The following is a 26,818-nucleotide window of genomic DNA, read 5'->3' on the forward strand; positions in this document are numbered from 1 at the left end:
GAGAGGTGAAGGTCGAGAGCCGTGTGTCCCCCGAAACACAACCCAACCAAGCTGCTTCTTGACACAATGCTCACTTAACCCAGAAGCCAGCCGCACCAACGTGTCAGAGGAAACACTGTACACCTGGCGACCGTGTCAGCGTGCACTGCGCCCGGCCCGCCACAGGAGTCACTAGTGCACTATGGGACAAGGACATCCCTGCCGGCCCAACCCTCCTCTAACTCAGACAACACTGGGCCAATTGTGCACCGCCCCATGGGTCTCCCGGTCACAGACGGCTGCGACAGAGCCTGGACTCTAACCCAGAATCTCTAATGGAACAGCTAAGACTGCGATGCAGTGCCTTAGACCACTGCGCCACTCGGGAGGCCCATGACGACTGATCGATTTCCCTTCCGAGTTCCAGCAAAGAGATAAACCACTAGAGTTGGATGTGGACTTGTCTGGTAAACTGAGATGTTCTCCCTGCTGTTAGATAGCTGCTCTCGAGTCAGATGAGTCATTAGAATTGGCATCCTAGATGAGGACTGCTCATACTGCGCATCACTCTCACATCATTTACACATTCATTCCACCTAGTTTGTATCCCCTGTGTTTGTTGAAAGGATTAGATATTCTAATTGGAATTTCCCATTGGATTTATCAAAGAGATAATTTCCACTGGGAAGGTAAGAGATGGAAGTTAACATAATGAACACACAGAATAAAGCTGTCAGTTGGGGTGTACTTATTGCCATTGGCATAGTTGGCCTTAACTGCTGTAATCTACATAACAAAGCCATTCACTTTTGTACTGTATATTGAGATTTCTTGCCTTCAAGTTTAACTTCATCTACACACTCAAAGTTGTCAGAGGTCTAATAGACGGAAAGATATACACTGTGTGTACAAAACATTAGGAACACCTTCCTAATATTGAATTGCACCCCATGTTGCCCTCAAAACAGCCTCAATTCGTCAGGGCATGGACGGTACAAGGTGTCGAAAGCGTTCCACAGGGATGCTGGCCCATGTTGACTCCAATGCTTCCTACAGTTGTGTCAAACTGGCTGGATATCCTTTGGGTGGTGGATGTTTCTTGATACACACAGGAAACTGTTTAGTGTGAAAAACGCATCAGCGTTGCACTTCTTGACACACTCAAACCGGTGCACCTGGCACCTACTACCATACCCAGCTCAAAGGCACTTAAACATTCACCCTCCGAATGGCACACATACACAGTCTACGTCGCAATTGTCTCAAGGCTTAAAAGTCCTTCTTTAATAACCTGTCTCCCCTTTATCAACACTGAAGTGGATTTAACAAGTGACATCAATAAGGGATTATACTGTAAGATTCACCTGGTCAGCCTATGTCATGAAAAGAGCAGGTGTTCCTCATGTTTTATACACTCAGTGTACAATGTCCTAACTGATGAAAAGGCAATTGAGAAGTGAAGAAGCTCTGAGAAAACAAAATTCCCAAATTCATCCCTAAATTAACATACTTTTGGGACACATCCTCCAGTAAATAAAATAAATTGCACTTGAGTTAGCCACCTGGCACTTTCATCGACACAGTCTTAGGACCCTACAGCTACTCTTAAGCTATGCCTGCTCTCCTCTTCAGTTGTGTTGTTGTGGTTGGGTGACAACCGGGTTTGTTTATGCTAGGGGGACAGCAAGTCCCCAGTAGCCCAGCTTTCAAACACTATGCTGGGTTTGACATCACTGGAGGCCTCCCTGTTAACAGATCACTGACTCTGTAATTTTAAATTACTCCACCACCACTTTATTTTGCAAAACACATGCCCCAAGCCTGCCTGACTTTGTGTGTAGGTGACTTGTGTGTGTGTGTGTGTGTGTGTGTGTGTGTGTGTGTGTGTGTGTGTGTGTGTGTGTGTGTGTGTGTGTGTGTGTGTGTGTGTGCGTGTGCGTGTGTGTGTTTGTGTGTGCGTGTGTGTGCGTGTGCATCTCTCTCTTGCTCTCGTTCTCTATCCCTATCCCTCTCCCACAGAAAGAAGTAGGGAGTGGAAAATATCAAATGGCTGTTGAGATTTAAATATGGTGGGAAAAATCAGACAGATGGTGCTCTAATTAGGTGTCAGTTGGCTGTACTGTAATAACCCTGACCAAAAGGAACAGGGTGAAAGGTGAAAGCAAAGCACTGTTCAAGTGATTTCATTGTGTGTAAGTATTTTAGGGAACTGACATTTAAATCCAGTTCTCCTATTTTTGGAAAGTACCAGAGGAGTTAATAACGACATGAGAGGGCTTAGCTATACCTTTGCAGTTACCATGTGGAAACTGTTAAGGATGGCTTCCCAGACACCGATTAAGCCCAGTCCAAGACTAAAAGGCATTCTCAGTGGCGATTCTCCATTGAAAGAGCATTTAGTCCAGGATTAGGCTTAATCTCTGCCTGGGAAATAGGCACTTATAGTTTTAAAGAGCATTTGATAGGCTTTCATTTTTATGAGTGTGTATTGGTGTGCCTGGGAGGTTTGGCTATGCATCTTTGAAAGGTTGAAACATTTATTTGGACATCATAGGCAATGTTTAAAACATTGAAACTGGTGTATCTGGCCGATACTGAGATTTATGTCCGTATAGATGTTTTTGGAGCAAAGCATTAAATATTTCAGATCATGTCTGAGATATATGTTTCAGTGCGATCCCCTGGTTTCCCATCAGGTCCTGAAACTGTCAGAGTTCAGTAGCATTACAAGATACAGTTGAAGTCAGAAGTTTACATACACCTAAGCCAAATACATTTAAACTCAGTTTTTCCACAATTCCTGACATTTAATCCTAGTAAAAATTCCCTGTCTTAGGTCAGCTAGGATCACACTTTATTTTAAGAACGTGAAATGTCAGAATAATAGTAGAGATAATGATTAATTTTAGCTTTTATTTCTTTCATCACATTCCCAGTGGGTCAGAAGTTTACATACACTCAATTAGTATTTGGTAGCATTGCCTTTAAATTCTTTAACTTGGGTCAAACGTTTCAGGTAGCCTTCTACAAGTTTCCCAGAATAAGTTGGGTGAATTTTGGCCCATTCCTCCTGACAGAGCTGGTGTAACTGAGTCAGGTTTGTAGGCCACCTTGCTCGCACATGCTTTTTCAGTTCTGCCCACAACTTTTCTATGGGATTGAGGTCAGGGCTTTGTGATGGCCACTCCAATACCTTGACTTTGTTGTCCTTAAGCCATTTTGCCACAACTTTGGAAGTACGCTTGGGGTCATTGTCCATTTGGAAGACCCATTTGCTACCAGGCTTTAACTTCCTGACTGATGTCTTGAGATGTTGCTTCAATATATCCACATACTTTTCCTGCCTCATGATGCCATCTATTTTGTGAAGTGGACCAGTCCGTCCTGCAGCAAAGCACCCCCACAGTATGATGCTTTCACCCCCATGAATCATATTCGGGATGGTGTTCTTTGGCTTGCAAGCCCTCCCCTTTTTCCTCCAAACATAACAATGGTCATTATGGCCAAACAGTTCTATTTTTGTTTCATCAGACCAGAGGACATTTCTCCAAAAAGTACGGTCTTTGTCCCCATGTGTTGGAAGTTGTTGCAGTTGGAAACCATTTTTTTATGCGGTTTTGGAGCAGTGGCTTCTTCCTTGATGAGCGGCCTTTCAGGTTACGTCAAAATAAAACTTGTTTTACTAAGAGTATTGATGCTTTTGTACCTGTTTCCTCCAGCATCTTCACAAGGTCCTTTGCTGTTGTTCTGGGATTGATTTGCACTTTTCGCACCAAAGTATGTTCATCTCTAGGAGACAGAATGCGTCTCCTTCATGAGCGGTATGACCGCTGCGTGGTCCCATGGTGTTTATACTTGCTTACTATTGTTTGTACAGATGAACATGGTACCTTCAGGCATTTGTAAATTGCTCCCAAGGATGAACCAGACTTGTGGATGTCTACAATTTTTTTCTGAAGTCTTGGTTGATTTCTTTTGATTTTCCCATGATGTCAAGCAAAGAAACACTGAGTTTGATGGTAGGCCTTGAACTACATCCACAGGTACACCTCCAATTGACTCAAATTATGTCCATTAGCCTATCAGAAGCTTCTAAAGCCATGACATAATTTTCTGGAATTTTCCAAGCTGTTTAAAGGCACAGTCAACTTACTGTATGTAAACTTCTGACCCACTGGAATTGTGATACAGTGAATTATAAGTGAAATAATCTGAGAGTAAACAATTGTTGGAAAAATGACTTGTGTCACGCACAGAGTAGATGTCTTAACCGACTTGCCAAAACTATAGTTTGTTAACCAGAAATTTGAGAAATTAGTTTTAATGACTCCAACCTAAGTGTATGTAACCTTCCGACTTCAACTGTATATAAGGGACAGATCGAAATGGGGAGGGTTGTGTTTTTTTATTGGGGAAGGGGAAGGTAGGGAGTTTTTTCCCTCCTTTACATTCACTCTTTTGCAGATTTTACTATATAATTTCTTCATTCCAAGCCAAATGTCCTCTTCTGCTTTTCTGCGCGTCAACTTTTGTTATAAACTGGGTGGTTTGAGCCCTGAATGCTGATTGGCTGACAGCTGTGGTATGTCAGACCACATACCATGGATATGACAAAACATTTATTTTACTGCTCTAATTACATTGGTAACCAGTTTGTAATAGCAATAAGGCACCTCAGGGGTTTGTGGTATATGGCCAGTATACCATGGCTAAGGGCTGTGTCCAGGCACTCCGCGTTGCGTCGTGTGTAGGAACAGTCCTTAGCTGTTCCTAAGGCTGTGTAGATGAAAGTGCCAGTTGGCTAACTCAAGTGCAATTGCTGTTATTTACTGGAGGCAGTGTCCCAAAAGTATGTTAATTTAGGGATGAATTTGGAAATTTGGTTATCTCAGAGCTTCTTCACTTCTCAATTGCCTTTTCATCAGTTAGTACATTGTACACTGAGTGTACAAAACATTAGGAACACCTGCTCTTTCCATGACATAGACTGACCAGGTGAATGCTACAGTATGACCCCCTCGGGCCTTATTGCTTAACTATACCACAGATCAATCTAGTCTACCAGTCTAACTGTCTATCCTGCCCTTCATCCACCAATCATAGTGACAATAGTGGTAGGTGAATCATTTGTCCAGATCTACGATAGGCTAACTTGCAATCGTACCACACATAAAAGCATTCAAAGCTGCATCAATTTTCAATATGAATCCTCAAGAACAAATAGGAATAGCTGATAGGCAGTGGAGAGGCCAGGTGCCTCATTTAGCATGAAAGACACGAGACACTCTGCTCAAAAAGCTTTTGATCTTGTTCAGGGACAATACAATTATCCTGCCTAGACTATCCTACAACACCATAACGCAATGAATAAAATTGCATTAGTGTTTTTTAAGTGAGTACAAAATTCTAAAATAGGCTACAGTGAACATGTCATTTGAATAAAAGTGTAAAAGCCCTATGATTTGAATGTTTCATTCCATTTGGATCGGTTGTGGGTCTACTCTCAACAGTTTATAAGGTCTAGAAAGGCACAGTAGCAGGCCAGAAGGGCTGCATTTTTACTTCTGACACTGAGATGAACTGTCTGTTGCAGATCATTATTCTCCCAAGTCGTTCTTTAATAATGTGGACCCCTACGCTCCCGGCAGGCCCCGATATTCAGGAAAGCTTAACTTGAGCTCTGCCTCCCCTCCAAACGGAGTGCCTGTTCCTTGCACATCTAGAACCTAATGCTTCGATGAAGCCTAAATATTTATTATTTCACTTTTAAAATGTATTCTCTTGTATATGTGGCATAAACACAACCAGTCCCAATCTTTGAATCTGATTAGGCTCCTTCAAAAATCGCATGTGCACGTTCATCCAAAATGTAACTCCAGAGTCCTGAGAATGTCTTGACATTAACCAGGTTTCCATCCAACCTTTTTATGCAAGTAAAGTACATGTCGGATAAAAAATGTCACGACATCATGGGAAGGCATGCAGTTTATTGGGCTACAGATGAAATCAATGATGATGAACTTCACAGGGTGGTGACAGTGCAGGGTGATGAGCTTGATGCTCCTTTCAATGAATATGGAGGGTCTTATTCTGGTGATACGATGATCAAAGCTCGGCTGTTGTTCGACAAATAGAAATAATCTCACACTTCTGTCCATAGTAATTGTATTATGTAGTAGGCTATACCTGCACTGTACTGTATAAGCGAGCTGTTGACTACAGCGCATGTACATGGTATTGGCAATATTCAGTACATGGGAATTTAATTGCAAAAGTTATTTTTATGTGAACTACGTATTTACGCACATACTTTACAAGTACATTTGATGGAAACACAACTCTGATGGGAACATTTGTATGTTGCTTATATGATATGCAGATTTTAGAATATTCAGTCGTCAATTGGACGGAAACCTAGCTATAGGCACCTTAAAGACTCTAGTGCGCTAGTCCATGTCTCTTTGATTATGCCTCCACATCATGGTTCACCAACAGCCCCAAAACATCTAAACAATGAGCTACAGACCAGCCAAAATAAGCTTGTGAGAATTGTACTTAAACTCCCCATTGATACTCATCTGGAGGTTTAGGATGTTTTTGTCTGTATCTCTGTAGTGTGTCTATCTATGTAATTGTATACGTAGTTATGTTAAAAAAAATGTGACCACAAAGGAAATAAGTCCCTGACTTTATTGTGCAATCCTGGTCACTTTTTTAAAATCTTTGTATTGTGTACATGTCACAGGTTACTAGGAGTGGTGGGTAGGAGTCAGGCGCAGAGAGCAGAGGGTTCGGTGATTTGTAATATTTATTCTCCAGCACAAAACGGTCACGCCAAATTACAGGGCGCATAACACTGACCGGCCCAAACACAGGACAAACGGTCCGGAGAAAACAACAATGAGAACACATCCACAACCCACAGAGAACAAAAATAATCCCGCACAAACTTAAGCGGGCCTAACAGGCTTAAATAGACAAAAATCAAGAAACACAAAAAGGAACAGGTGCAACTAATAAGACTAAACTAACAGAAAAGGAAAAAGGGATCGGTGGCGGCTAGTAGACCGGCGACGACGACCGCCGAGCGCCGCCCGAACAGGCAGGGGAGCCACCTTCGGTGGGAGTCGTGGCAGTACATTGGTGATTTTAGCATTTAAATCTTTGTGGGGCAACAATAAATTATGTGGGATACATGCCAGCAAAGACACACAACACTAAACAATACATTAATTGCACTATAAAGGTGACAAATGGTGCCCAGAAACTACATAAAGTCCCAACAGCAGTCCCAAAACCTTAATACTGCTACACCTGGCTATGAGCGGAGCCTTGTCTGGCAGCGAAACAGTTCATTCAGCTTCATTTACTGCCTTTAAAAAATATATAGCTGATATGGCTGACTTGCTTAAACAAATATGGTTTCTACTGACAATTGAGATGTACAAACTATGGCATAAAGAGAACGATTAATTAATAAGAGAGCTAGGACGGACGTAGTCAATATAACTATTTGTTCAGCGCTTTTGAAATGTACAGCGACAGAATTCAAAACATGGGCCGTTTTTACAGTGTTCTCCCTGTACACCAAGTCAGAACTGTAGGATAAATAAAGGGGGCATACAAGCAGACAATTGAAAGCTCTTACAATATTTAATGATTACATTTCTCAAAAACAGGTTATAGGCTACATGTGCACCACCAAGTCAGTTGGTGAAAGTAGACCAAATTATTAGGGTGATGCACACAGGCTACTAACAGCTTACTACACAACATGCACTTAGTATTACTTTATTAGCTACTATATACATATCTCCCTGGCATATTACATAATTTATGCAGCAGCATGCAAGACGTTTTTGGACTCACCTTGTTGTGTTGTGCTCACTTGAACAGGAAGTGGTGCGGCGGTCCTTCGTGGGCAAATTTTGTCATGAAGTCTGCCATTCTCTGGATTTATGGTGCTTTCAAGACAACTGGGAACTCAAAGAGAGAAAAAAGGTGATCTTCAGGTTGTAGCTCTAGAAAGAGGCCTGAGAATCCGAGTTGGATGAAAGTTCAACACTTATTTTCCCAGTCGTGGTTTATTTTTCACGAGTTCCCAGTTGAACAGATTTTGCAGTTCCGAGTTAACAATTATTTTGAGTGTGGCACAAATCATGCTTAATTGACACCATGGCCAATTTTGAATGTTTCATAATTTATTATAAATGTTTTAATTAAACTAGGAAAAGAGACCCTTAATCTTAGACTTGGGACCACACAGCCACTCCACTGAATAGCAGGTGAATGATTACTTTTCAATGCTTGCAGTTAGCCATGGATTCTTTCCAAACCACTCATTGTTGAATTTGCGATTTCTAACTTGTTGTGTAATCTTTATGTCCAAGATGTCTAAGATTTTTCAAGTATGATGTTGACATAAGTAAAGTTACTCTAGATATAATGTGTAGATATAACGCCTTCTTGGATGGGCACTTCTAATGTAACTATGGCAGCACCCAAGGGCCTAGAATTTTAGAGTCCCCATAAGTGACAGAACACTGAGCCAATCACGAAGCAACACTCCGTACTTTCGGCTGACTTACCCCAACACCACAGAAAGCACTAAGCTAGGCTGAAACACCTGCATTTTGGAGCTGCCTTACTCAAGAAAACAAAAAAAGAGACCACCTGCCCTGAATGACAGGTCGCCACTGATTGTGTATATATGTATTTTTTTTACTGACAAATAAAATCAGCCAATAAATCAATACAAACTGTGTCTCTTTCCATTGATGAATGTAAAGAGACATCTGTTACACAAAAGGTTTTAAGACTTGGAGATTGTCAAGCCAAGCATTCGATAGCAGCAGCCTACATAAAAAAAAAAAAAACATTTTTGTAATTTAGCAAACGCTCTTATCCAGAGCGATTTACTGTTCGTGCATTCATCTCAAGTATGTACATTTTTTCTCAATGAAGTAGCTGTCAGCAAAGTCAGCGCCAGTAAGGAGGGGACAATTCAAGTGCAATTGTTAGTTCATGAAATGCATTTACTTATAATTATTTTTACTTGTGGGGTCGGGGTGAGGATGTGATGCAAGGGCGGGTGCTGTGGTATTATTTAAGATACATGGCAGAATGCAAACCATGACATGGAGGTGCCCGAAGTCGGTATTAACACTATCGTCGTCAAGGAAATGACCGGACCAAGGTGCAGCGTGGTAAGTGTTCATTCTTTTATTTTAAATGTCGCCAACAAAACAATAAACAACAAAACAAATGAAGTGAAGCTCTGTAAGGCTATACATGCCACTAACAAAGACAACAACCCACAAATGAGAAAAGTAAAAAAGGCTACCGAAGTATGATTCTCAATCAGAGACAATGATAGACAACTGTCCCTGATTGAGAATCATACCCGGCCAAAAACAAAGAACCAGAAAGCATAGACTTTCCCACCCGAGTCACACTCTGACCAAACAAACACAGAGAATAAAGGGATCTCTACGGTCAGGGCGTGACAGGTATGCTTTATTTATTGGCTGTGTGGTGCATTGGCACAGAAAGCTGTTGATGAAAAATGTGTTGCATATATTTATATCATTATAAATATTGCATCAAAATGTTGAAAATCTGATTTCCCCCTAGCTGATCATTGTCTACAGCCGGCTCTGATCGTAGTGTAATGAGTCAGGCAGGGAGAGTGAGCTCGTCCATGGAGGGGGTCAAACCCTCAACATTCTGGCCCGTAGCCCTGCGTGGCATCGTCTGTACCACAAAAGCATGTTGAAGTGGCATTATAAACACAGGGTCGCTACAGTTGTTATTTGTGGTCGGTAACATTATTTTGAGTTTATTCTATGAGGGGGGTGCAATTTATTTTACAGTACAAAGGGAGGGTCAGGTGCATTTCTTTAAATGACCAGCAAAAATGGTGAACTGTCCCTAATTAAAATATCCCACAGCAAAAAAGTGTAATGTCCTCTGGTACAGGCCTTGTCTGACGCTTTGTGGAATGTCCCCAATGTAGGAGAGCGGCACTGCACACTAACGCTGACAGTATGGTCCTGTATGCTGCTGCTGACATGTAAGAAGAGCAAAAAAATGCCGACATTGTGAATTCAGAGTCATCTCAGAGAATCCAATAATCAGAATAAATGGACTCTAGGTTTGAAGGACACAGTCATTCAGTGTTTTTTTTCTCTCACTCCTCTTATTCCCCAAGGTGATGCTTGGATGTGTTGAATGTGTGTGGGTACTCACGTGGCCCAAGGCCAGATCTTTAGTATCTAATATATGTCTTTTGATTGTTAATGTTTCATGCCCAAAGGGTCTCTTTCACTCTTTTATAAATGAAGCGGCCTGTCTTTTATCTGTGCATGGAAAGTCCAACATGGCGGCCACACTCTCCCTCACTTTAGTAACACCGACCATGGCTTTGAAGCTTCAAAATTCGCCATTTTTGTGTTGATTTGCACATCTCGGATGATGTGATCATTCTCCATGTGAATAATTTCCTCATCATTCTGTAGATACACTTGCTTCCAACTTGCTCTAATTTGGCCGACCTGCGAGAAGATGTCTAGAGCAGCATCTCAGCGTTGTATATGGCTGCTGTTTGTGGGCTCTGGCGCCTGGCTGGGTATGCTACTGCTCCTGGCAGAATGAAATATTGAATGTAAAGCTAGTCTGCCTGGCCCTATTCATATTGATGTGGGGATCAGCGATAAGAATGTGGTTGTATTGAATTATTCATTTCCTGGAATAATGCAGGTTAAGTACTTGGATAAAGCTACAACAGCAAAAGCGCCATCAAGGATTGGAGCGTAAGAAAGTCTGGTTGCTTAACTCTCATTAGTCATACTACAGTATTTTTCCGCCCACCTAACAACAAAGCAAGACTGTTGGTGTAACGAACAGTATCCAGTTGTTTGCGAAGTTACACATCTTGGTCGTCCACAAATTAAAATGATGGAGGCAAAATTGATTGGTTTTGATAATGCCACACCATTAGCCCAGCTACGTGCCGCATACTTTAATGATAAAATCAAATGTCTTTGCCTGGAGACAAATAGTACATTATTGTCTCGTTATAATAGTTTCTCATTCATGTCGGAAAAAGGCACCTCTTTTGAGAGGGTTATTTTGAGGCCATTGGTGAATGAATTGACACTGATGAACAATCTGACTCCATCCATACTTGCGTTACTGTGACATAAGACATGGCTCACCTTCTCTTCTCGTCCCTCGCCCCAATCAAATAATAGTTTTTCATTGTCACGTTGGCCCATTGTGCCACACACATGACAGTTTATGACTGTGTCGAGAACAAATTCTTTGAGGACATTTAGGAGGCAGTAATACGGTTTGTAATAGATTGTAAATTAGATTCCTGTGAATTCAGGTTGAAATGTGACCCCTTGCTGTGCATGTTGACCTCTCTGCCTTCTTGCATGCCTGCCTGTTTGTCTGCCTGCCTGCCTGCCCTCATGTTCATGTGTCTGTCTGACTGTCAATGTCTCTGTGTACACTCTCTCAGTCCACAAGTCTCTGTGGATCTGCCTTCTGCCCTTCTCTCTGTCTCTCTCTGCCTGAGAGGGATCTGTCAGAGTTGCTCAGGGTACCTGTGAGCTTTCATTAGATTGAGTGGAGGCTTGTCGTGGCCCCCCTCCCGAGCCTCAAAATACCACCGAGACCTTTTCCAGGGAGGCGGTGGGTGATCACTTCTCCCATTCCCGCAGCGAGCTCGATCTCAGACCTGTTTCCAATGGATACGGCCCTGCAGGGAACTAGGGCCTATCGACCGCTGCCGTCAGCAGCCAGTAATTAGCTCCTTTTCCCCAGCAGAGACAGAACACCTTGGTTCCATGCTCTACACACATTCTAAGACGTATCATTTCAATGGGCCCGCATTCTATTTTGTGTTTCTATTTCTCCCTTATGAATCCATTTGTGGTCTGCTCGTGATGTATTACTCTATATGCGAAGGACGGCTGCGATTCAGTATTCAGTCATCTCTGCTTTCTGCCCAGAAAGACATGTGGGATAGTTACACACAAAGTCAGAGACGTACAGACAATCCTTGGCTATGTATGTCAGTTGATGTAGGCGATACATCTTCTAGCGTGACGAGACGCAGCAATGTAAGGTGATGTATGCTTGAACACCCACTTGTCTCACAGAATCCATGTTAGAAAGTCCCTCAGTTGACAGGAAAAATATCTAATATGGCCGCAGTACCGGCTCCCTCTGTTCCTTCTTGCACTGAGCACTGATTGGTCCTAAAGGGGACAGTGTTATCTCAGACCAACATATGTTTCCAAGGCCAGATCAAAGGTACTGACTCATTCCACTACTTCTGTAGACTAGCTAGCTGCAGGTGAAAGGTGTGAGTCATGTTTGACTGGCTGTGATGGCGAACAGGCAGGAAGAATCAGTGTTGATGATGCTCCTGAAGCACAAGGCTTGGTCTGCTCTCACTCTCTCTCTCTCTCTCTTCACTCAGTCTGTGTCCAACTTCAAAGCTGTTTTCTCTCAAGGGTGCCTTGGCTGTGAATTGATTTGGTGACAAGGAGAAAGGAGATAGATTCTCGTATCGAATCCACTCGAGCACATTGTTACAGCAAAGTAGGAATTGGAAACAGCCAGGGATCACAGGAGCGTATAGATTTCTCTGGTGACATGCTGATCAAAAAAACTTGGCGACAGGATGAACTTTGGGCTTCACAAGGGAGTCAGACGACTTTGAGTAGAAGTTGAGGTCAGCATAGTAACACACTGTCCAATATACAGTATTTAACAGAACATCCCCCTTTCAGTTCATTTGTTCTCTTTTTAAATAATAGTCTCATCTTGTGATTGATTTCTTTGTTACTAGGCCCAATAAATGGAGTCAGTAAAATGGGCAGATGTCTCATCTCATGCCTCATGAAAAGTTCAGAATGAACAGACAGACAATTAAAGTTCCCCCAAAATAATCACATTTTCACAAGTCCTGAGGAAAAGGAATACTGGAAAGAACATTAGGGCCTCTCTGCATTGTTAAATAGAGTAGCCCATAAAGCAGTACCTTAAGATGCTGTGGATTTTGAGCTTGATGTTGCTGGGTTGCCAGATCATTTTGTTGCCAGGTTGAGGTGGCTGTTCCATTATCTTTCTGTTAGAACACAGCGTCTTGTAAGTTGGCCAACTCCTCTATCAGCCTGTGGCCAGCTGTCATATTCAGGTGGCAGTGGCTCTGCCACAGTAGTCAAACAGCAGTTAATTAAACTTGGTAATTGGATCGAAGCGCTATCAGCATGTTTGTGTATATTTTACGAGTTTATAGACCATACAAAAAAAGTAAACCATTGAAAATGTAGCTCATGTAGAGTAGTTTTATTAACTTCCATATGTCTGACCAGTGAGGATAGCAAAGAATCATAAAGGGGAGCCAATTTGAAAGAGAACATCATGATGCCTATTGCAATTATGAGCGACAAGTGATTTGTGCTTGGAGCCCATCGATGATTCATTTGCTGAGCTGAATCTGTTCTTTCACAAAAGCAATTATTGAATTTTTGCACAGTTAACTCTGCAGCTGAAGCAAGGACACTCTTCAGAAAGTTTCAATCCCTCTGTTTGCTTTAAGGCCATCTGTTTTGCTATGATTGATCAGTACATTTGTGGCCATAACAGTTTTTGTTTTATTATGTTTTTATTACCAAGATGCACACAGTGTACTGTGGGACTGCATGGCTGGACTGGCAGCAGTATGGCTATGATTATGAGTCATTATAGCAATTCATTTGACGCCAAACAGTTTTCTTTTTCACACTCATTTTCTGAATGCCAAATAAAGGCAGCAGAAGCACTGTTGCACCATGGGACCTTTCATCCATTTTGTACGGTGTAATTTTCCCCGATCCTCTTTGTCTACCTTTGGCTTTTCTCATTTGCATTTGAACAAGGGTGAGATGCGAGCGTGAGTAGTGGGAGGTAAAACGAGTTAATTGTGGAGAGACTAATGAATTTATCATGTAATGATGAGAGGACTGCCAGCAGTGTACGAAACGCGTCGGCTAGGGAGCAGATAAGGCCATGTTTTTTAATCTCTCCAAGGCCTTCCTTGTTTACTTTTTTTATCATTTGCTTTTGAAGAGAATGGAGGAAGAGGTGCGTGGACTCACATAATGAAATATAAAACCTTGCATTTTATTGTATCTATGTGTGCACTTCTCTCCTGAGAATATGGTGACAACTCTGAGACACTTCTCAAAGATAAACTTAATCTCATATCAAAGTTCTCGGCAAACAGCCTTGGATCAAAAGTTCTAAATAAGAAACTGGTCGGATTTATAAATACAATAAACCTCAATAACTTTTTGATAGAGCAATTTATTGGGTGCACACTACACTCTTAGAGAAAAAAGGTATTTCTAGAACCTAATGGTTATTTGGCTGTCCCTGTAAGGGAACCCTTTGAAGAACCCTTTTTGGTTCCAGTTAGAACCCTGTTGGGTTCCATGAAGAACCCTTTCCACAGAGGGTTCTAAATGGAACCCAAAAGGTTTCGATCTGAAACCAAAAAGGGTTCTACCTGGTTCTACGGAAGGCCGATGGTTCGAGACTCTGATATGTTTTACAATCCAAGGGGCAGGGAAGAGAATGGTCGTGGAAAGGCAAAAGATCATAACAAGGTCAGAGTCCAGGAGGTACAGAGTGGCAGGCAGGCAGGCAGGTTCAAGGTCAGGGCAGGCAGTATGGTCAGGCAGGAGGGTTCAGAGTCAAGACGGGCAAGGGTCAAAACCGGGAGGACTAGCAAAAGAGAGAGAAGAAAAAGCAGGAACACGGGAAACCACGCTGGTTGACTTGATTTGACAAGACAAACCCAGGGACTAATGGGGGAAAACGGGTGGTGGGTGGAGACAATCACAAAGACAGGTGAAATAGATCAGGGCGTGACACTTCCTCCTGTTGTAAACTGCTGAGCAACTCTTCACACCAGTGTAGACAATAGATAATAGACACATCATTCAGTGTGTATTATACCCTCTGGATCGAGAATCAAAATGCTTGATGTTCCATGTTATTACCCTATTAAAACAAAGTCTATGTGATATGGTGGTGGATAGCAGGGACTATGCATAGACTCCCGTGGGCAACAATATGGGTTCCATTATAAAATCAGATTTCCATAATTATCCTACAAAGATCCATTGAAGCAATATTTCTTGGAGTCTCCTTCATTCATTCCGATGCAATAATTCATGTTCTGTACACACCATGGTTGTGCACAGAAAGGTGTTCCATTTCTGTGCACACTACTTGTATGTAACATACCATTGTTTGAAAACCATTAAACACAGAAGTAGAACACTGGTGAAACTGAAAACAGGTTAAACAGTATTCTCATGTGGCGGTGAGATGTGTTGACAGATTGCACATTCTATCGCCTTTGTATTTATTTAGGATACATTTTCAGATAAAACCTGAAAGACAAGAACAGGAGAGAGAGAAATAGAAAGAGAAAGAAAAATAGAAAGAGAGAGAGGGACAGAAAGAGAGAGAGAGAGAGGACAACCAACACAGTAGTCGAGACTTTGTGGGAGGGAGGTTGAGCATAGGGAGACAAAAACAGGAACAAAGTTGATAAGACGGTTCCAAAGTTCACCTGCAGCTCACCTGGGGATGGGTGCTCCTTTCCCTAAACTGGTCAGAGAAGGTTCAGGTCGTGGATAGGATATCCTATGAATCCCAGATCTGCTCTCCGATACCCGGTGGATTGGGACTTGGTCTCTCCTTGTGTCTTCATTGATTTTTTTGGCCTGGACCATTACTGTTTTTTTTGTTGTTGACTGGAGTCGTATTTACTACACATCACATGGTGGGTTCTCCCTGAGGAAATCAGGAGAAAGGAGTACAGACTGTGAGAACGGAATTTTAATCTCACTCTTCTGACTCCTCAAGCCCAATGGATCTGTGGCCTAGGAAGGTCGTGGTGCTTCTCCTGTACTGCCATGGTGAGTTTAACGGAGCACTACGGATCTCCTGTTTGATTTGGATGAGCGCACTCCATGTAGGTATAAACCTAGGTTGCGTCCCAAGTGCCACCCTATTTCCTAAACAGTGCACTGGTGCTCTGGACAAAAGCACTGCGCCATATAGGGAATAGGGGGCCCATTTGGGACGCATCACGACAGTCATTGTTTTAATATGAGGTCGTAATGAATTAGATGATGTGAGTCTCTCGAGATTTCCCCACAGTTCTAATCAAGATCCTGGTGGACAAAGAGTAGTGAACCCTATGTGGACTAAATTATAGCGATCAATGGAAAATGGATCCCCAGGGCAAGTTAATTTGAGTGGTCTATTATATTGACTACATTATTATAGGGCATATCAAAATGCTGATGTGGAAGGGAGTCGAGGCTGTGTATCATATTCTGGTGAATCGCGTAACCTGTATTCTGCACGAGACATGACCAGATGCACTGTGACGTAAGTGCTTCTACATACGTAACTGACATTAAAAAAAGGAAAGGTTAATTAAGTATGAATTCTTCCTAGTGTATCTATATTGTAGTGTAGTGAAAATCCCACCTATATGTAGTTGGATGGAAATGATCCAACCGTTATGTAGTTGGATGGAAATGATCCAAACGTTATGTAGTTGGATGGAAATGATCCAAACGTTATGTAGTTGGATGGAAATTATCCAACCGTTATGTAGTTGGATGGAAATGATCCAACCGTTATGTAGTTGGATGGAAATGATCCAAACGTTATGTAGTTGGATGGAAATGATCCAACCGTTATGTAGTTGGATGTAGTTGGATGGAAATGATCCAAACGTTATGTAGTTGGATGGAAATGATCCAACCGTTATGTAGTTGGATGGAAATGATCCAAACGTTATGTAGTTGGATGGAAATGATCCAACCGTTATGTAGTTGGATGGAAATGATCAAACCGTTATGTAGTTGGATGGAAATGATCCAACCGTTATGTAGTTGGATGGAAATGATCCAAACGTTATGTAGTTGGATGGAAATGATCCAACCGTTATGTAGTTGGATGGAAATGATCCAACCGTTATGTAGTTGGATGGAAATGATCCAAACGTTATGTAGTTGGATGGAAATTATCCAAACGTTATGTAGTTGGATGGAAATTATCCAATCGTTATGTAGAAATGATGTTGAGCATAATAATAAACTGCCTTTATCAATCTGACTCCAACATTATGTAAATAAATGCGACAGGCCCTGTAAGTCTCTAGAGGATCTAGCCAAGGTAGTGAGACTTGCATCACCTCTAAGAATGACTATAATGAACATGTCTAACTTGCACCGTTATTCAATTATTAAGAGATACGAATAGCTAATCCTGGCGTCCAATGTACTAGCATTAATTTACTGAAGCAAGCAGATCAGGGATGTCAAGGTGATACTCAGGCATATGCTATGGGTATTGTGTACAGTGGAGCAAAAAAGTATTTAGTCAGCCACCAATTGTGCAAGTTCTCCCACTTAAAAAGATGAGAGAGGCCTGTAATTTTCATCATAGGTACACTTCAACTATGACAGACAAAATGAGAGAAAAAAAATCCAGAAAATCACATTATAGGATTTTAAATTAATTTATTTGCAAATTATGGTGGAAAATAAGTATTTGGTCAATAACACAAATTTATCTCAATACTTCAATGTTATATACCCTTTGTTGGCAATGACAGAGGTCAAACGTTTTCTGTAAGTCTTCACAAGGTTTTCACTCACTGTTGCTGGTATTTTGGCCCATTCCTCCATGCAGATCTCCTCTAGAACAGTGATGTTTTGGGGCTGTTGCTGGGCAACACAGACTTTCAACTCCCTCCAAAGATTTTCTATGGGGTTGAGATAGGCCACTCCAGGACCTTGAAATGCTTCTTACGAAGCCACTCCTTCGTTGCCCGGGCGGTGTGTTTGGGATCATTGTCATGCTGAAAGACCCAGCCACGTTTCATCTTCAATACCCTTGCTGATGGAAGGAGGTTTTCACTCAAAATCTCACGATACATGGCCCCATTCATTCTTTCCTTTACACGGATCAGTCGTCCTGGTCCCTTTGCAGAATAACAGCCCCAAAGCATGATGTTTCCACCCCCATGCTTCACAGTAGGTGTGGTGTTCTTTGGATGCAACTCAGCATTCTTTGTCCTCCAAACAAAGAATTGAGTTGAGTTTTTACCAAAAAGTTATATTTTTATTTTTACCAAAAAGTTATATTTTGGTTTCATCTGACCATATGACATTCTCCCAATCTTCTGGATCATCCAAATGCTCTCTGGCAAACTTCAGACGGGCCTGGACATGTACTGGCTTAAACAGGGGGACACGTCTGGCACTGCAGGATTGGAGTCCCTGGCGGCGTAGTGTGTTACTGATGGTAGGCTTTGTTACTTTGGTCTCAGCTCATTCACTAGGTCCCCCCCCGTGTGGTTCTAGGATTTTTGCTCACCGTTCTTGTGATCATTTTGACCCCACGGGGTGAGATCTTGCCCAGATCGAGGGAGATTATCAGTGGTCTTGTATGTCTTCCATTTCCTAATAATTGCTCCCACAGTTGATTTCTTCAAACCTATTGCAGATCCAGTCTTCCCAGCCTGGTGCATGTCTACAATTTTGTTTCTGGTGTCCTTTGACAGCTCTTTGGTCTTGGCCATAGTGGAGTTTGGAGTGTGACTGTTTGAGGTTGTGGACAGGTGTCTTTTATACTGATAACAAGTTCAAACAGGTGCCATTAATACAGGTGGAGGACAGAGGAGCCTCTTAAAGAAGAAGTTACAGGTCTGTGAGAGCCAGACATCTTGCTTGTTTGTAGGTGACCAAACTATTTGGTTATAGTGACCAAATATATTTCCACTATAATTTGCAAATAAATTCATTAAAAATCCTACAATGTGATTTTCTGGATTTTTTTTCTCATTTTGTCTGTCATAGTTGAAGTGTACCTATGATGAAAATTACAGGCCTCTATCATCTCTTTAAGTGGTAGAACATGCACAATTGGTGGCTGACTAAATACTATTTTGCCCTACTGTATATAACAACTGCCAATAGACCTGCTAAATTGTAAGAGTAGAGTCAATCAAAGATTTACTCTGTAGAAGGAGGAACGCATTTACTTAATTCAACTAGTAGAATGTCCCAGTCATGAAATAATTAACACTCAAACAATTGCAGTGTACGTGACATACATACATTACAGACTAATCAGCGTAAATGAGACTTAACGTGGTTACACTTGCCTTCAATTCATATGAACAAATTTACTGTCCTTTAAACAAATTCAAGCATGAACACACACTCAAGCTGAATGAACATTTCTTTGCACTTTGCTAGTAAAAACAAAAGACAGAAAAACACACCCAGATTCTAATCTAATCAACTCAATTTAGAATATAGCTCCCTCTTTGAACTATCAGCCGTCCGATTGATAGAATGCCGCATTTTCCCTGTAACAATAAATCCATAGCACTTACAGCACAATGAAACATATCAATATCCATTGCTCTTTATGAATTCTTGAAACAATTCAAACATGATAGTTTAACTCCCAACCACATTCATGTAGTCGATTTCACGTTTTCATCTGTCTTCACACCTCCAATGGTCTCTGTACTCGCAGGGTTCTGTGGGAACGTCCCTCCACAGAGAAGTCCACACATAAGGTGTGTTTAAACCCCGTGGTAGCCCCACAGATGGTCAGCCATCATAAATCATGATTCATGTCATCACGCTGGGCCTCAGCGCCTGCAAGTCGCTCATCGCAATTATCACCTTCTATTATTCTTCCACTACAGTTTCTATCTTATTATAGAGTCCTTTGTGGATGGGCCCTACAGACCCAAACTGTGGCTTTTGTTTCATCCTATTCGCACTCAAATCAAACAATTGGCTTGCTTCCACATGTTCAGTTGCTTATATTCCCTCCTTTGTAGCCCTGGAACAATTACACACTTTAGTTCCTGCTGCCAATGAAACAAAGCCCAGCTTACGTAAGCCCTGTTTGAGTTTGGCCCACAGCTGCTATGAGTGAAAACGGAGCAAGTGTGTCCCGAGGGAGGCAGATCCTTTGACAGAGGCTGTTGCTGTGAGCATGTCACATAGGTCGTGACAATGTTGAATAATAGAGCAATGCTTTTTGTGTACTGACTAGAGAGACGTTATGCTACGAATGCTATTGGTGAATGGACAGTCTCAAGTTCACTTTCCCCACCGTCTTTCTCTTTATCTATAGGTTGTTCCGCCATTGGTGAAGGGAAGCCATACTTCATCTCTAGGAATTTCAACACTGTGCTCCACTGGAACAAGGTCGACAGCCCAGATGAAGGGGTCCTTTACAGTGTCCATTACAAAAGGTGAGAGACAGGAAAACAGTGGTCACCTTTTCACCTTTCAACCCAACAACATATTTATGTGCCCAGGCTAGGGTGACCTAGGGCGACATGTGACTTATGTCAACAACATTTTAAAGCTGTGTGCTGAAAGACGGAACCATGCTCCTTTTCAGCATCATTGTCCCCCATCGTTATCCCCATTGTTGTCCCCATTGTTGTCCCCATTGTTGTCCCCATTGTTGTCCTCATTGTTGTCCCCATCATTATCCCCATCGTTGTCCCCACTGTTGTCCCCATCGTTATCCCCATTGTTGTCCCCATCATTGTCCCCATTGTTGTCTCCGTCGTTATCCCCATTGTTGTCCCCATCGTTATCCCCATTGTTGTCCCCATTGTTGTCCTCATTGTTGTCCCGATCGTTATCCCCATCATTGTCCCCATTGTTGTCTCCATCGTTATCCCCATTGTTGTCCCCATTGATGTCCCCATCATTGTCCCCATTGTTGTCCCCATTGTTTTGGATATGGTGGGTTGCTCAATTTGCTGCTCCACCTACTGCCATCAGCCTTGAAACCGTGGTGCTACTGTACTTCTCCATGCTGCAGGTTGAGCTCCACTGGCTGGGGCAAGCCTTAGCAGACAGGCTGTGGTCTGTGCATCACCACAGGGATAAATCTGTAAAAATAATTGCCTGTAAAAATGTAACATTTAACTTTACAAACGGCACTCAGTTCACCTGTGGCTATGCAAGGCCACGTTTTCGTCTCAATCACTTTGTCTTACTGCCTCGTTGAGATATTGCTACAAAGTGGAAACGTCAGCTCATCTAATTGGTCATGACACGGTCTGACGGGCAAATGCCAAGTGCCACACCAATCGCATTGATTTGTTTCTCCGAGACGGTCACCTGGAATGGCTTGCATGTCCTTATTCAATGCCTCATAGCTCCACCATCAAATCAGTTCAGAAAAAGATTGGCCCTGATCATCCCCGCTGAATATCGGTTCCCTGTTTGACACACTATCCTTCAGTTATTTTTCTATGAGGAAGTAAGGGGTTAAATAACACACCTATTTCAGAACTCTGTTGTGCTATTTATGGTCTAGCAGCTAGGCTGCCGCACGCACACCCTGAAAGGCAATACATTTGCAACATGTGATATGTCATGATAAAGGCTCATAAATGCTCATACATGCTTATAATTTTTTTTAAGCATTGTACCTGCAGACATCAAGTAAAGTGTTACTCAATATTTATTACAAAATGCAACATTCAATTTTGGCTAAGGGTTCCTTACATATGGGGTGGCAGGGTAGCCTAGTGGTTAGAGCTTTGGACTAGTAACCGGAAGGTTGCAAGTTCAAACCCCCGAGCTGACAAGGTACAAATCTGTCGTTCTGCCCCTGAACAGGCAGTTAACCCACTGTTTCTAGGCTGTCATTGAAAATAAGAATTTGTTCTTAACTGACTTGCCTGGTTAAGTAAAGGTAAAAAAACATAGTGTGTTTGATCATGTTTTTTGTGTTCATTATAGATACGGAGAGCCATACCAGCTGAATATGGCGTGCCAGAACATCACAACTCTTTCTTGTGACCTCACTGCAGAGACACCATACATCTATCAACATGTATACTGTGCTCAGGTTTTCGCCAACAGTCACTCGCTAGGCCATACAGCACTGTTTAAACCTCTGAGAGACAGTAAGCAATTTCCTCTCTTTATCATACTTTTTCTAGATTGGGATGTTTTTGGAGTACGTGTTGGCTCAGAGGGCAGAATCCGTAGCTGTGATACATACACATCGCTCCAATTGTCTGTTCATTTTCTCTAATGACATCAGAGTATGTTTCCATGAAAGCTTCTGTTACTCACCAATTCGTCCAGTTAGCATTTGGCCCATACTGAATGGGTTTATCCTGTTCTCTTCAGATTGTCACTAATTCGTTATTTTTCCTTAGTCTTATTCTCACCCTTAATTTGTCTTTTACACGTCAGCTGTCCTTGGGCCAGCCAATGTGTCTGTGACACCCACAACGTCATCTTTAAAAGTGACTGTCACCCTACCGTTAGGACCGGATAATAAGACTTCCATTGAGAAGATTTTCAACAGTACCGGCTTTTCCTACCATGACCCTCCAACCTTCTATACCCTCAACATCACTCGTCCTAGCTGGGCAGCACAGGTGATAACCCCCCCACCCCACACACACACGTACTGCTCACACAATATGCATGCAGACACACGCACACCCACCCACACACACACGTTAGATACACAAAACAAGTTCTGACTGCTGACTCTTTTTTTCACAGGTCCACAAAAACACAAATGGAGAGTTTGTCCTCAACAATCTAAAGAACATCAACGTAGAGTACTGTGGCTATGTAGTGTACATCCCAACTAGAGAAATACACCGAAATCCCAGTGAGAGCCATACATTCTGTGTGGCATTACCAGGTGAGGTCATCTGGTGTCCCTCAAGGCTCTGCATGTATGCACAAGCTGGTCTCAGAGCATTTCGTATTATTTTGTATGTAAATCCGAGACGCTCCATGTTACGTTTCGTATTGTATGTATTCATTTGTGGTTGTCCATCACCCATGTCGTACGATATGTTACGAATTGGAATTTGTATTATATGTTCTGAATTAGGTTAAGGGAAGGGGAAGGGTTAGCTAACATGCTAAGTAGTTGCAAAGTAGCTAAAAAGTAGGAAATAGTTGAAAAGTTGCTAATTAGTTAAAATTCTCAAGTTTTTCGTGATGAGATTTGAACTCGCATCCTTTGGTTATACATCCACCCATCCACCCCGACCAACCACCCAACTTTCGTTTTTGCTTTAAGTAACCATCTGTCTTTTGTAACCATACCAAACGGTACATATCATACTAATTTGACTGTCCCGGATTTACATTTACTATGTTACGTCTAGTCTATGAGACCAGGCTGGTAATGCCTTTCCTTTTTGCCTTTGCTAGTTTTGTTGAATGAATCATCTGTGAATGATTTGAGTAACCATACTGTTACCATAAAGAACTTAAAGGCATACTGCAAATGCATTGTACTGTAGTTTCACAATGTTAAGGGTATTACTGCTGCCTTTTCAAAGATTATATAAAGGCTCACTTTCTGGTGACAAGACTGAATGGAGCCTCTTATTTATGCATCCTTGAAACTACTGTACTGACAGACCTCACAGACACGCCCACGCTTGCTCTATAGCGCTGGCAATTTACAATAGGCTCTGAGAGTGAGGCAGCTGTATTGCCATTACTGAGGTGTAATAGAAACAATCTTCCCCCATCTAGGTGACCCCTGGCTGCTGTTCCCCTGGTTCCTCCTCTTAGGGTGTCTGCTACTTGGTTCTCTCCTGCTACCGGTGGTGGTGTGTCGTCACTATGTGAGAAAGAAGAGTAACATGCCAGACGCCTTGGTAAGAAATGTTGATTGGAGATTTGCCCATATATGAAGGAGTGCCAGTTCCTGTTACTGGAAAAACAGGCCTCCAGGCCAAACTTACAGTAACATGTGTATGAGAGGCCTCAATAGGGTGAAACCGAACCTGAGTTTCATCTGGAGCAACACCTAACTTGGAAGAGGGCACAATGTGTAACAGTAGTTACGATAAAATGTTATCTCTTTGCAATTTACAAACGCACTGATTTATGAGGAAATTATTTAACTTTATCATCATTCATTTTCTCTTTAAAGGTTTACCAATCTTTACCAATCTTCCCAAAGTTGTATCTGTTTTATTCCAACTCCTCTCATATGCTGAGAAATCATTCCTGTTTAATCAGTTGTATCACTGTAATTTGCATTTCATGCCAAGAACTGAAAGCAATTATAAAAGATTACAGCAGTGTTGTTTCAGTTGAGCTCATTTCATTCTTGCCATGAAAGTTGTTCAGAATTATAATTGAACAAGTTCATTTTGGTTTGACATACATTGTAACCACTCAGTGATTCCAAGGGTTTGGTGGAATGTAGAAGGGGTCATAGAGGTGTTTTAGTAAGTTACATAAACTAAATCCTCTTTCTCTTCTACACAGAAACTGACAACAAGCAACATCCCACCTCCATCGTGGTACCCTCCAGAAGCCATCACTATCTCCACTGCCAAGCCGTATCATTACCCTGTGGGGTTCTCCTATGGTAACCTGAAGACTGGTAAACTCCAGATGGGGTCAAAGTTCACCAGCAGTGGGTCTGGGTCCTATTCCCCCCAGGACAGACCCTCCTCCATTGCCCAGCCCAGGCACTGTGACACCTGCATGGGCCAGCAGGGTCCACCCCCAGAGTACTCCAACAACAGCACCCAGTCCTCCATCAACTATAGCATGGTCGTAGTGCAGGTATCCAATGAAGGTGTGAAGGAAGAATGCCATCACCATCCAGACAGCAAAGACAACATCAACTCTCCATGGTCATCTGAATCCAGTGACCACAAACCCAGTTGGGTTCAAGGTGGTCCAGTTTTGTTTTCGTGTGGAGCACCACCTGAGCCGAACCAGTGTGTTGGAGACAGGGACTCAACAGGGCACCCCCTGGTACTGCCCACATTGCGGCATATTGATAACCAACTGCCACTCTGTCCACTCTGCTGCTCCAGCCAGAGACAGAGTGCCATGGCCAGCATGGCACTGCCTACAGACACTAAGGGGCAGCTCCTTTTGTGGGACCTAGACAACACTGGGCAAGGGGCATCACTATTGTCTGATCTGGTCACCACGGGGGAGACAGAGTGGTTGGGCCCTGGTACAGGGAGAGAGGAGGAGAGAACAATATACACCCCGATCTCTCCAATGTGTTTCAATAACTCCAATGACTCACCATCTCACTCCATACCTCCCATCAACCTTGCAGACTGCGATACCTCATCAATGACATTCTTGTCTGGTTACAAACAACACTGGGTACCCCTTGCCCCTCAAGGTCTAACAGCAGAGGATAACTTTGTGATTTCCTCATATGCTCCACAACAGACTTGGATTGATCAGGAAGAAGAGGAAGAAGGAGAGGAAGGGGGGGATGAAAGAGGCAGTGAATTCTTTCTGGGAGGTTGGGTGGTACAAATTCTAGGATGATTGGTTTTCGTTTTTTAGATCCCTAAAATAATCTTAAGGGCCTCTGTGCCTGTTCTTCGCTCTGTTTGTGTCTCCAATGTACGCCAGAGACAAGTTCCGTCTCAGCGAGCCTTCACAAAGTGCAGAGAGAAGATGGAAGGAGCAGAGAGAGGGTTTTGGTGGCAGTGCAGAGTGGGGCTTTCACGGGTCCCTCTCCTGCCTGCCATGGAGCTTATGATTCAGAAACAAGAGCAGTACTCCAGTATCCAGGACACATGCCCCCCTCAATGGAATCCTACTGAATTAATGCTAGAATTTTGGCCCTTTTTTACATTATGACAAATGTTGGATGTAGGATCAAGTGCTGTAAAATGTAGGATCAAGAATATAGGATAAAATGCTGTAAAATAGATTCTGTACATTTGATTGTGACGCTCTCTTTCATTTGCATGTTTTGCAACATTTCCAGAAATAGGCTAGTTACACTAACATGTTCATTTAAACCATGACTGTGAAGTTTCTGTATCATTTGAAGAAATTCAATTTACATCCAGGGTTGAATCTGGGTGGCATAAGGTAGTAAACAGCCTGTCCTCTTGTGTCATAATGCCATAGGCACAAAGCTTTCATTTCAGCATATCTGTACTTTTGTCTCTTTCATTTATTGTTTCTCGTTTGTCATATTATCTGTGTTATCGTGCTCCACATTATATGCATCACAATGCTGGAGAAAAAAAAAATGTATCGCAAACAATTGAAATTCATATTAGCATTGAAGGTGATGCATACATTTCTAAAATAGTATTGTCAGAAATACAAAACATGGCAGCATGAGTTACCCAAGAAACGTGTCAAATAACTTTGTTGTGTGTTTTTTGTCTTCAGAGTACGTGACCTCAATAACGTCCTGTCATTGTTTGTTGCTCTTTTGAGGTGATGAAACTACAGTACGGGAGACAAACGGCTTGGGTAATAAGCTGTTAAAACTGTCAGGTGTGATGTGTATCACATATTCAGCATATATGTACAGTATAATACTGATTGGTTTTTATATGGGTCACTTTTATAACTAATATGACTGTGAATTTAATGTTTTCATTAAAAAGGTAACTACTGTGCTACTGAATTGGTTGATCCATCACTGCTGTCAAAAAGTACTTCAGCAAACATGAGCTTCAGTAGCATTAGTAAGCAGGGGAAGTTGAGGGAAGTCTTGATGGGCTGACATATCAAGTGCTTTTTCTATGAATATTCTTTACTTTTACAAATATTATTGATCAGTCTAGATGAGTGCCCGTGTGAATAACAAGACGTTTCACTGCTGTCTCACTGAAAGGCTCCAGCATGTTATTCCTTGTCATGAGGTCTTAACCAAACACATCAGAATCACCTCCCTCACTGCCATGTCAACCCATGATGGGGTT

The 26,818-nt window shown here is 42.2% G+C and overlaps 1 protein-coding gene across 1 annotated transcript; it reads left to right on the top strand.

The window, feature by feature from the left end:
- Window positions 1-15,449: 15,449 nt before the first annotated feature.
- LOC110517041 (uncharacterized) lies at window positions 15,450-26,520 on the top strand. Its single transcript, XM_021595273.3, has 7 exons — window positions 15,450-15,965; window positions 20,227-20,347; window positions 21,861-22,027; window positions 22,323-22,510; window positions 22,641-22,785; window positions 23,637-23,761; window positions 24,381-26,520. Exons 1-7 carry the CDS (start codon window positions 15,917-15,919, stop codon window positions 25,413-25,415), a joined length of 1,830 nt encoding a protein of 609 aa, XP_021450948.2. The 5' UTR covers window positions 15,450-15,916; the 3' UTR covers window positions 25,416-26,520.
- The last annotated feature ends 298 nt before the right edge of the window (window positions 26,521-26,818 follow it).

Source organism: Oncorhynchus mykiss, chromosome 3 (genome assembly GCF_057628025.1).
Source record: "Oncorhynchus mykiss isolate SJ-2025 chromosome 3, ASM5762802v1, whole genome shotgun sequence".
In the NCBI taxonomy this organism is placed as follows: domain Eukaryota; kingdom Metazoa; phylum Chordata; class Actinopteri; order Salmoniformes; family Salmonidae; genus Oncorhynchus; species Oncorhynchus mykiss.

Coding starts and splice junctions, on each gene's coding strand:
- LOC110517041 (XM_021595273.3), top strand. CDS start 15,917: ATGGATCTGTGGCCTAGGAAGGTCGTGGTGCTTCTCCTGTACTGCCAT. Junction 15,966..20,226: donor GCTTCTCCTGTACTGCCATG/GTGAGTTTAACG, acceptor CTTTATCTATAG/GTTGTTCCGCCATTGGTGAA. Junction 22,028..22,322: donor GTTTAAACCTCTGAGAGACA/GTAAGCAATTTC, acceptor TTTACACGTCAG/CTGTCCTTGGGCCAGCCAAT.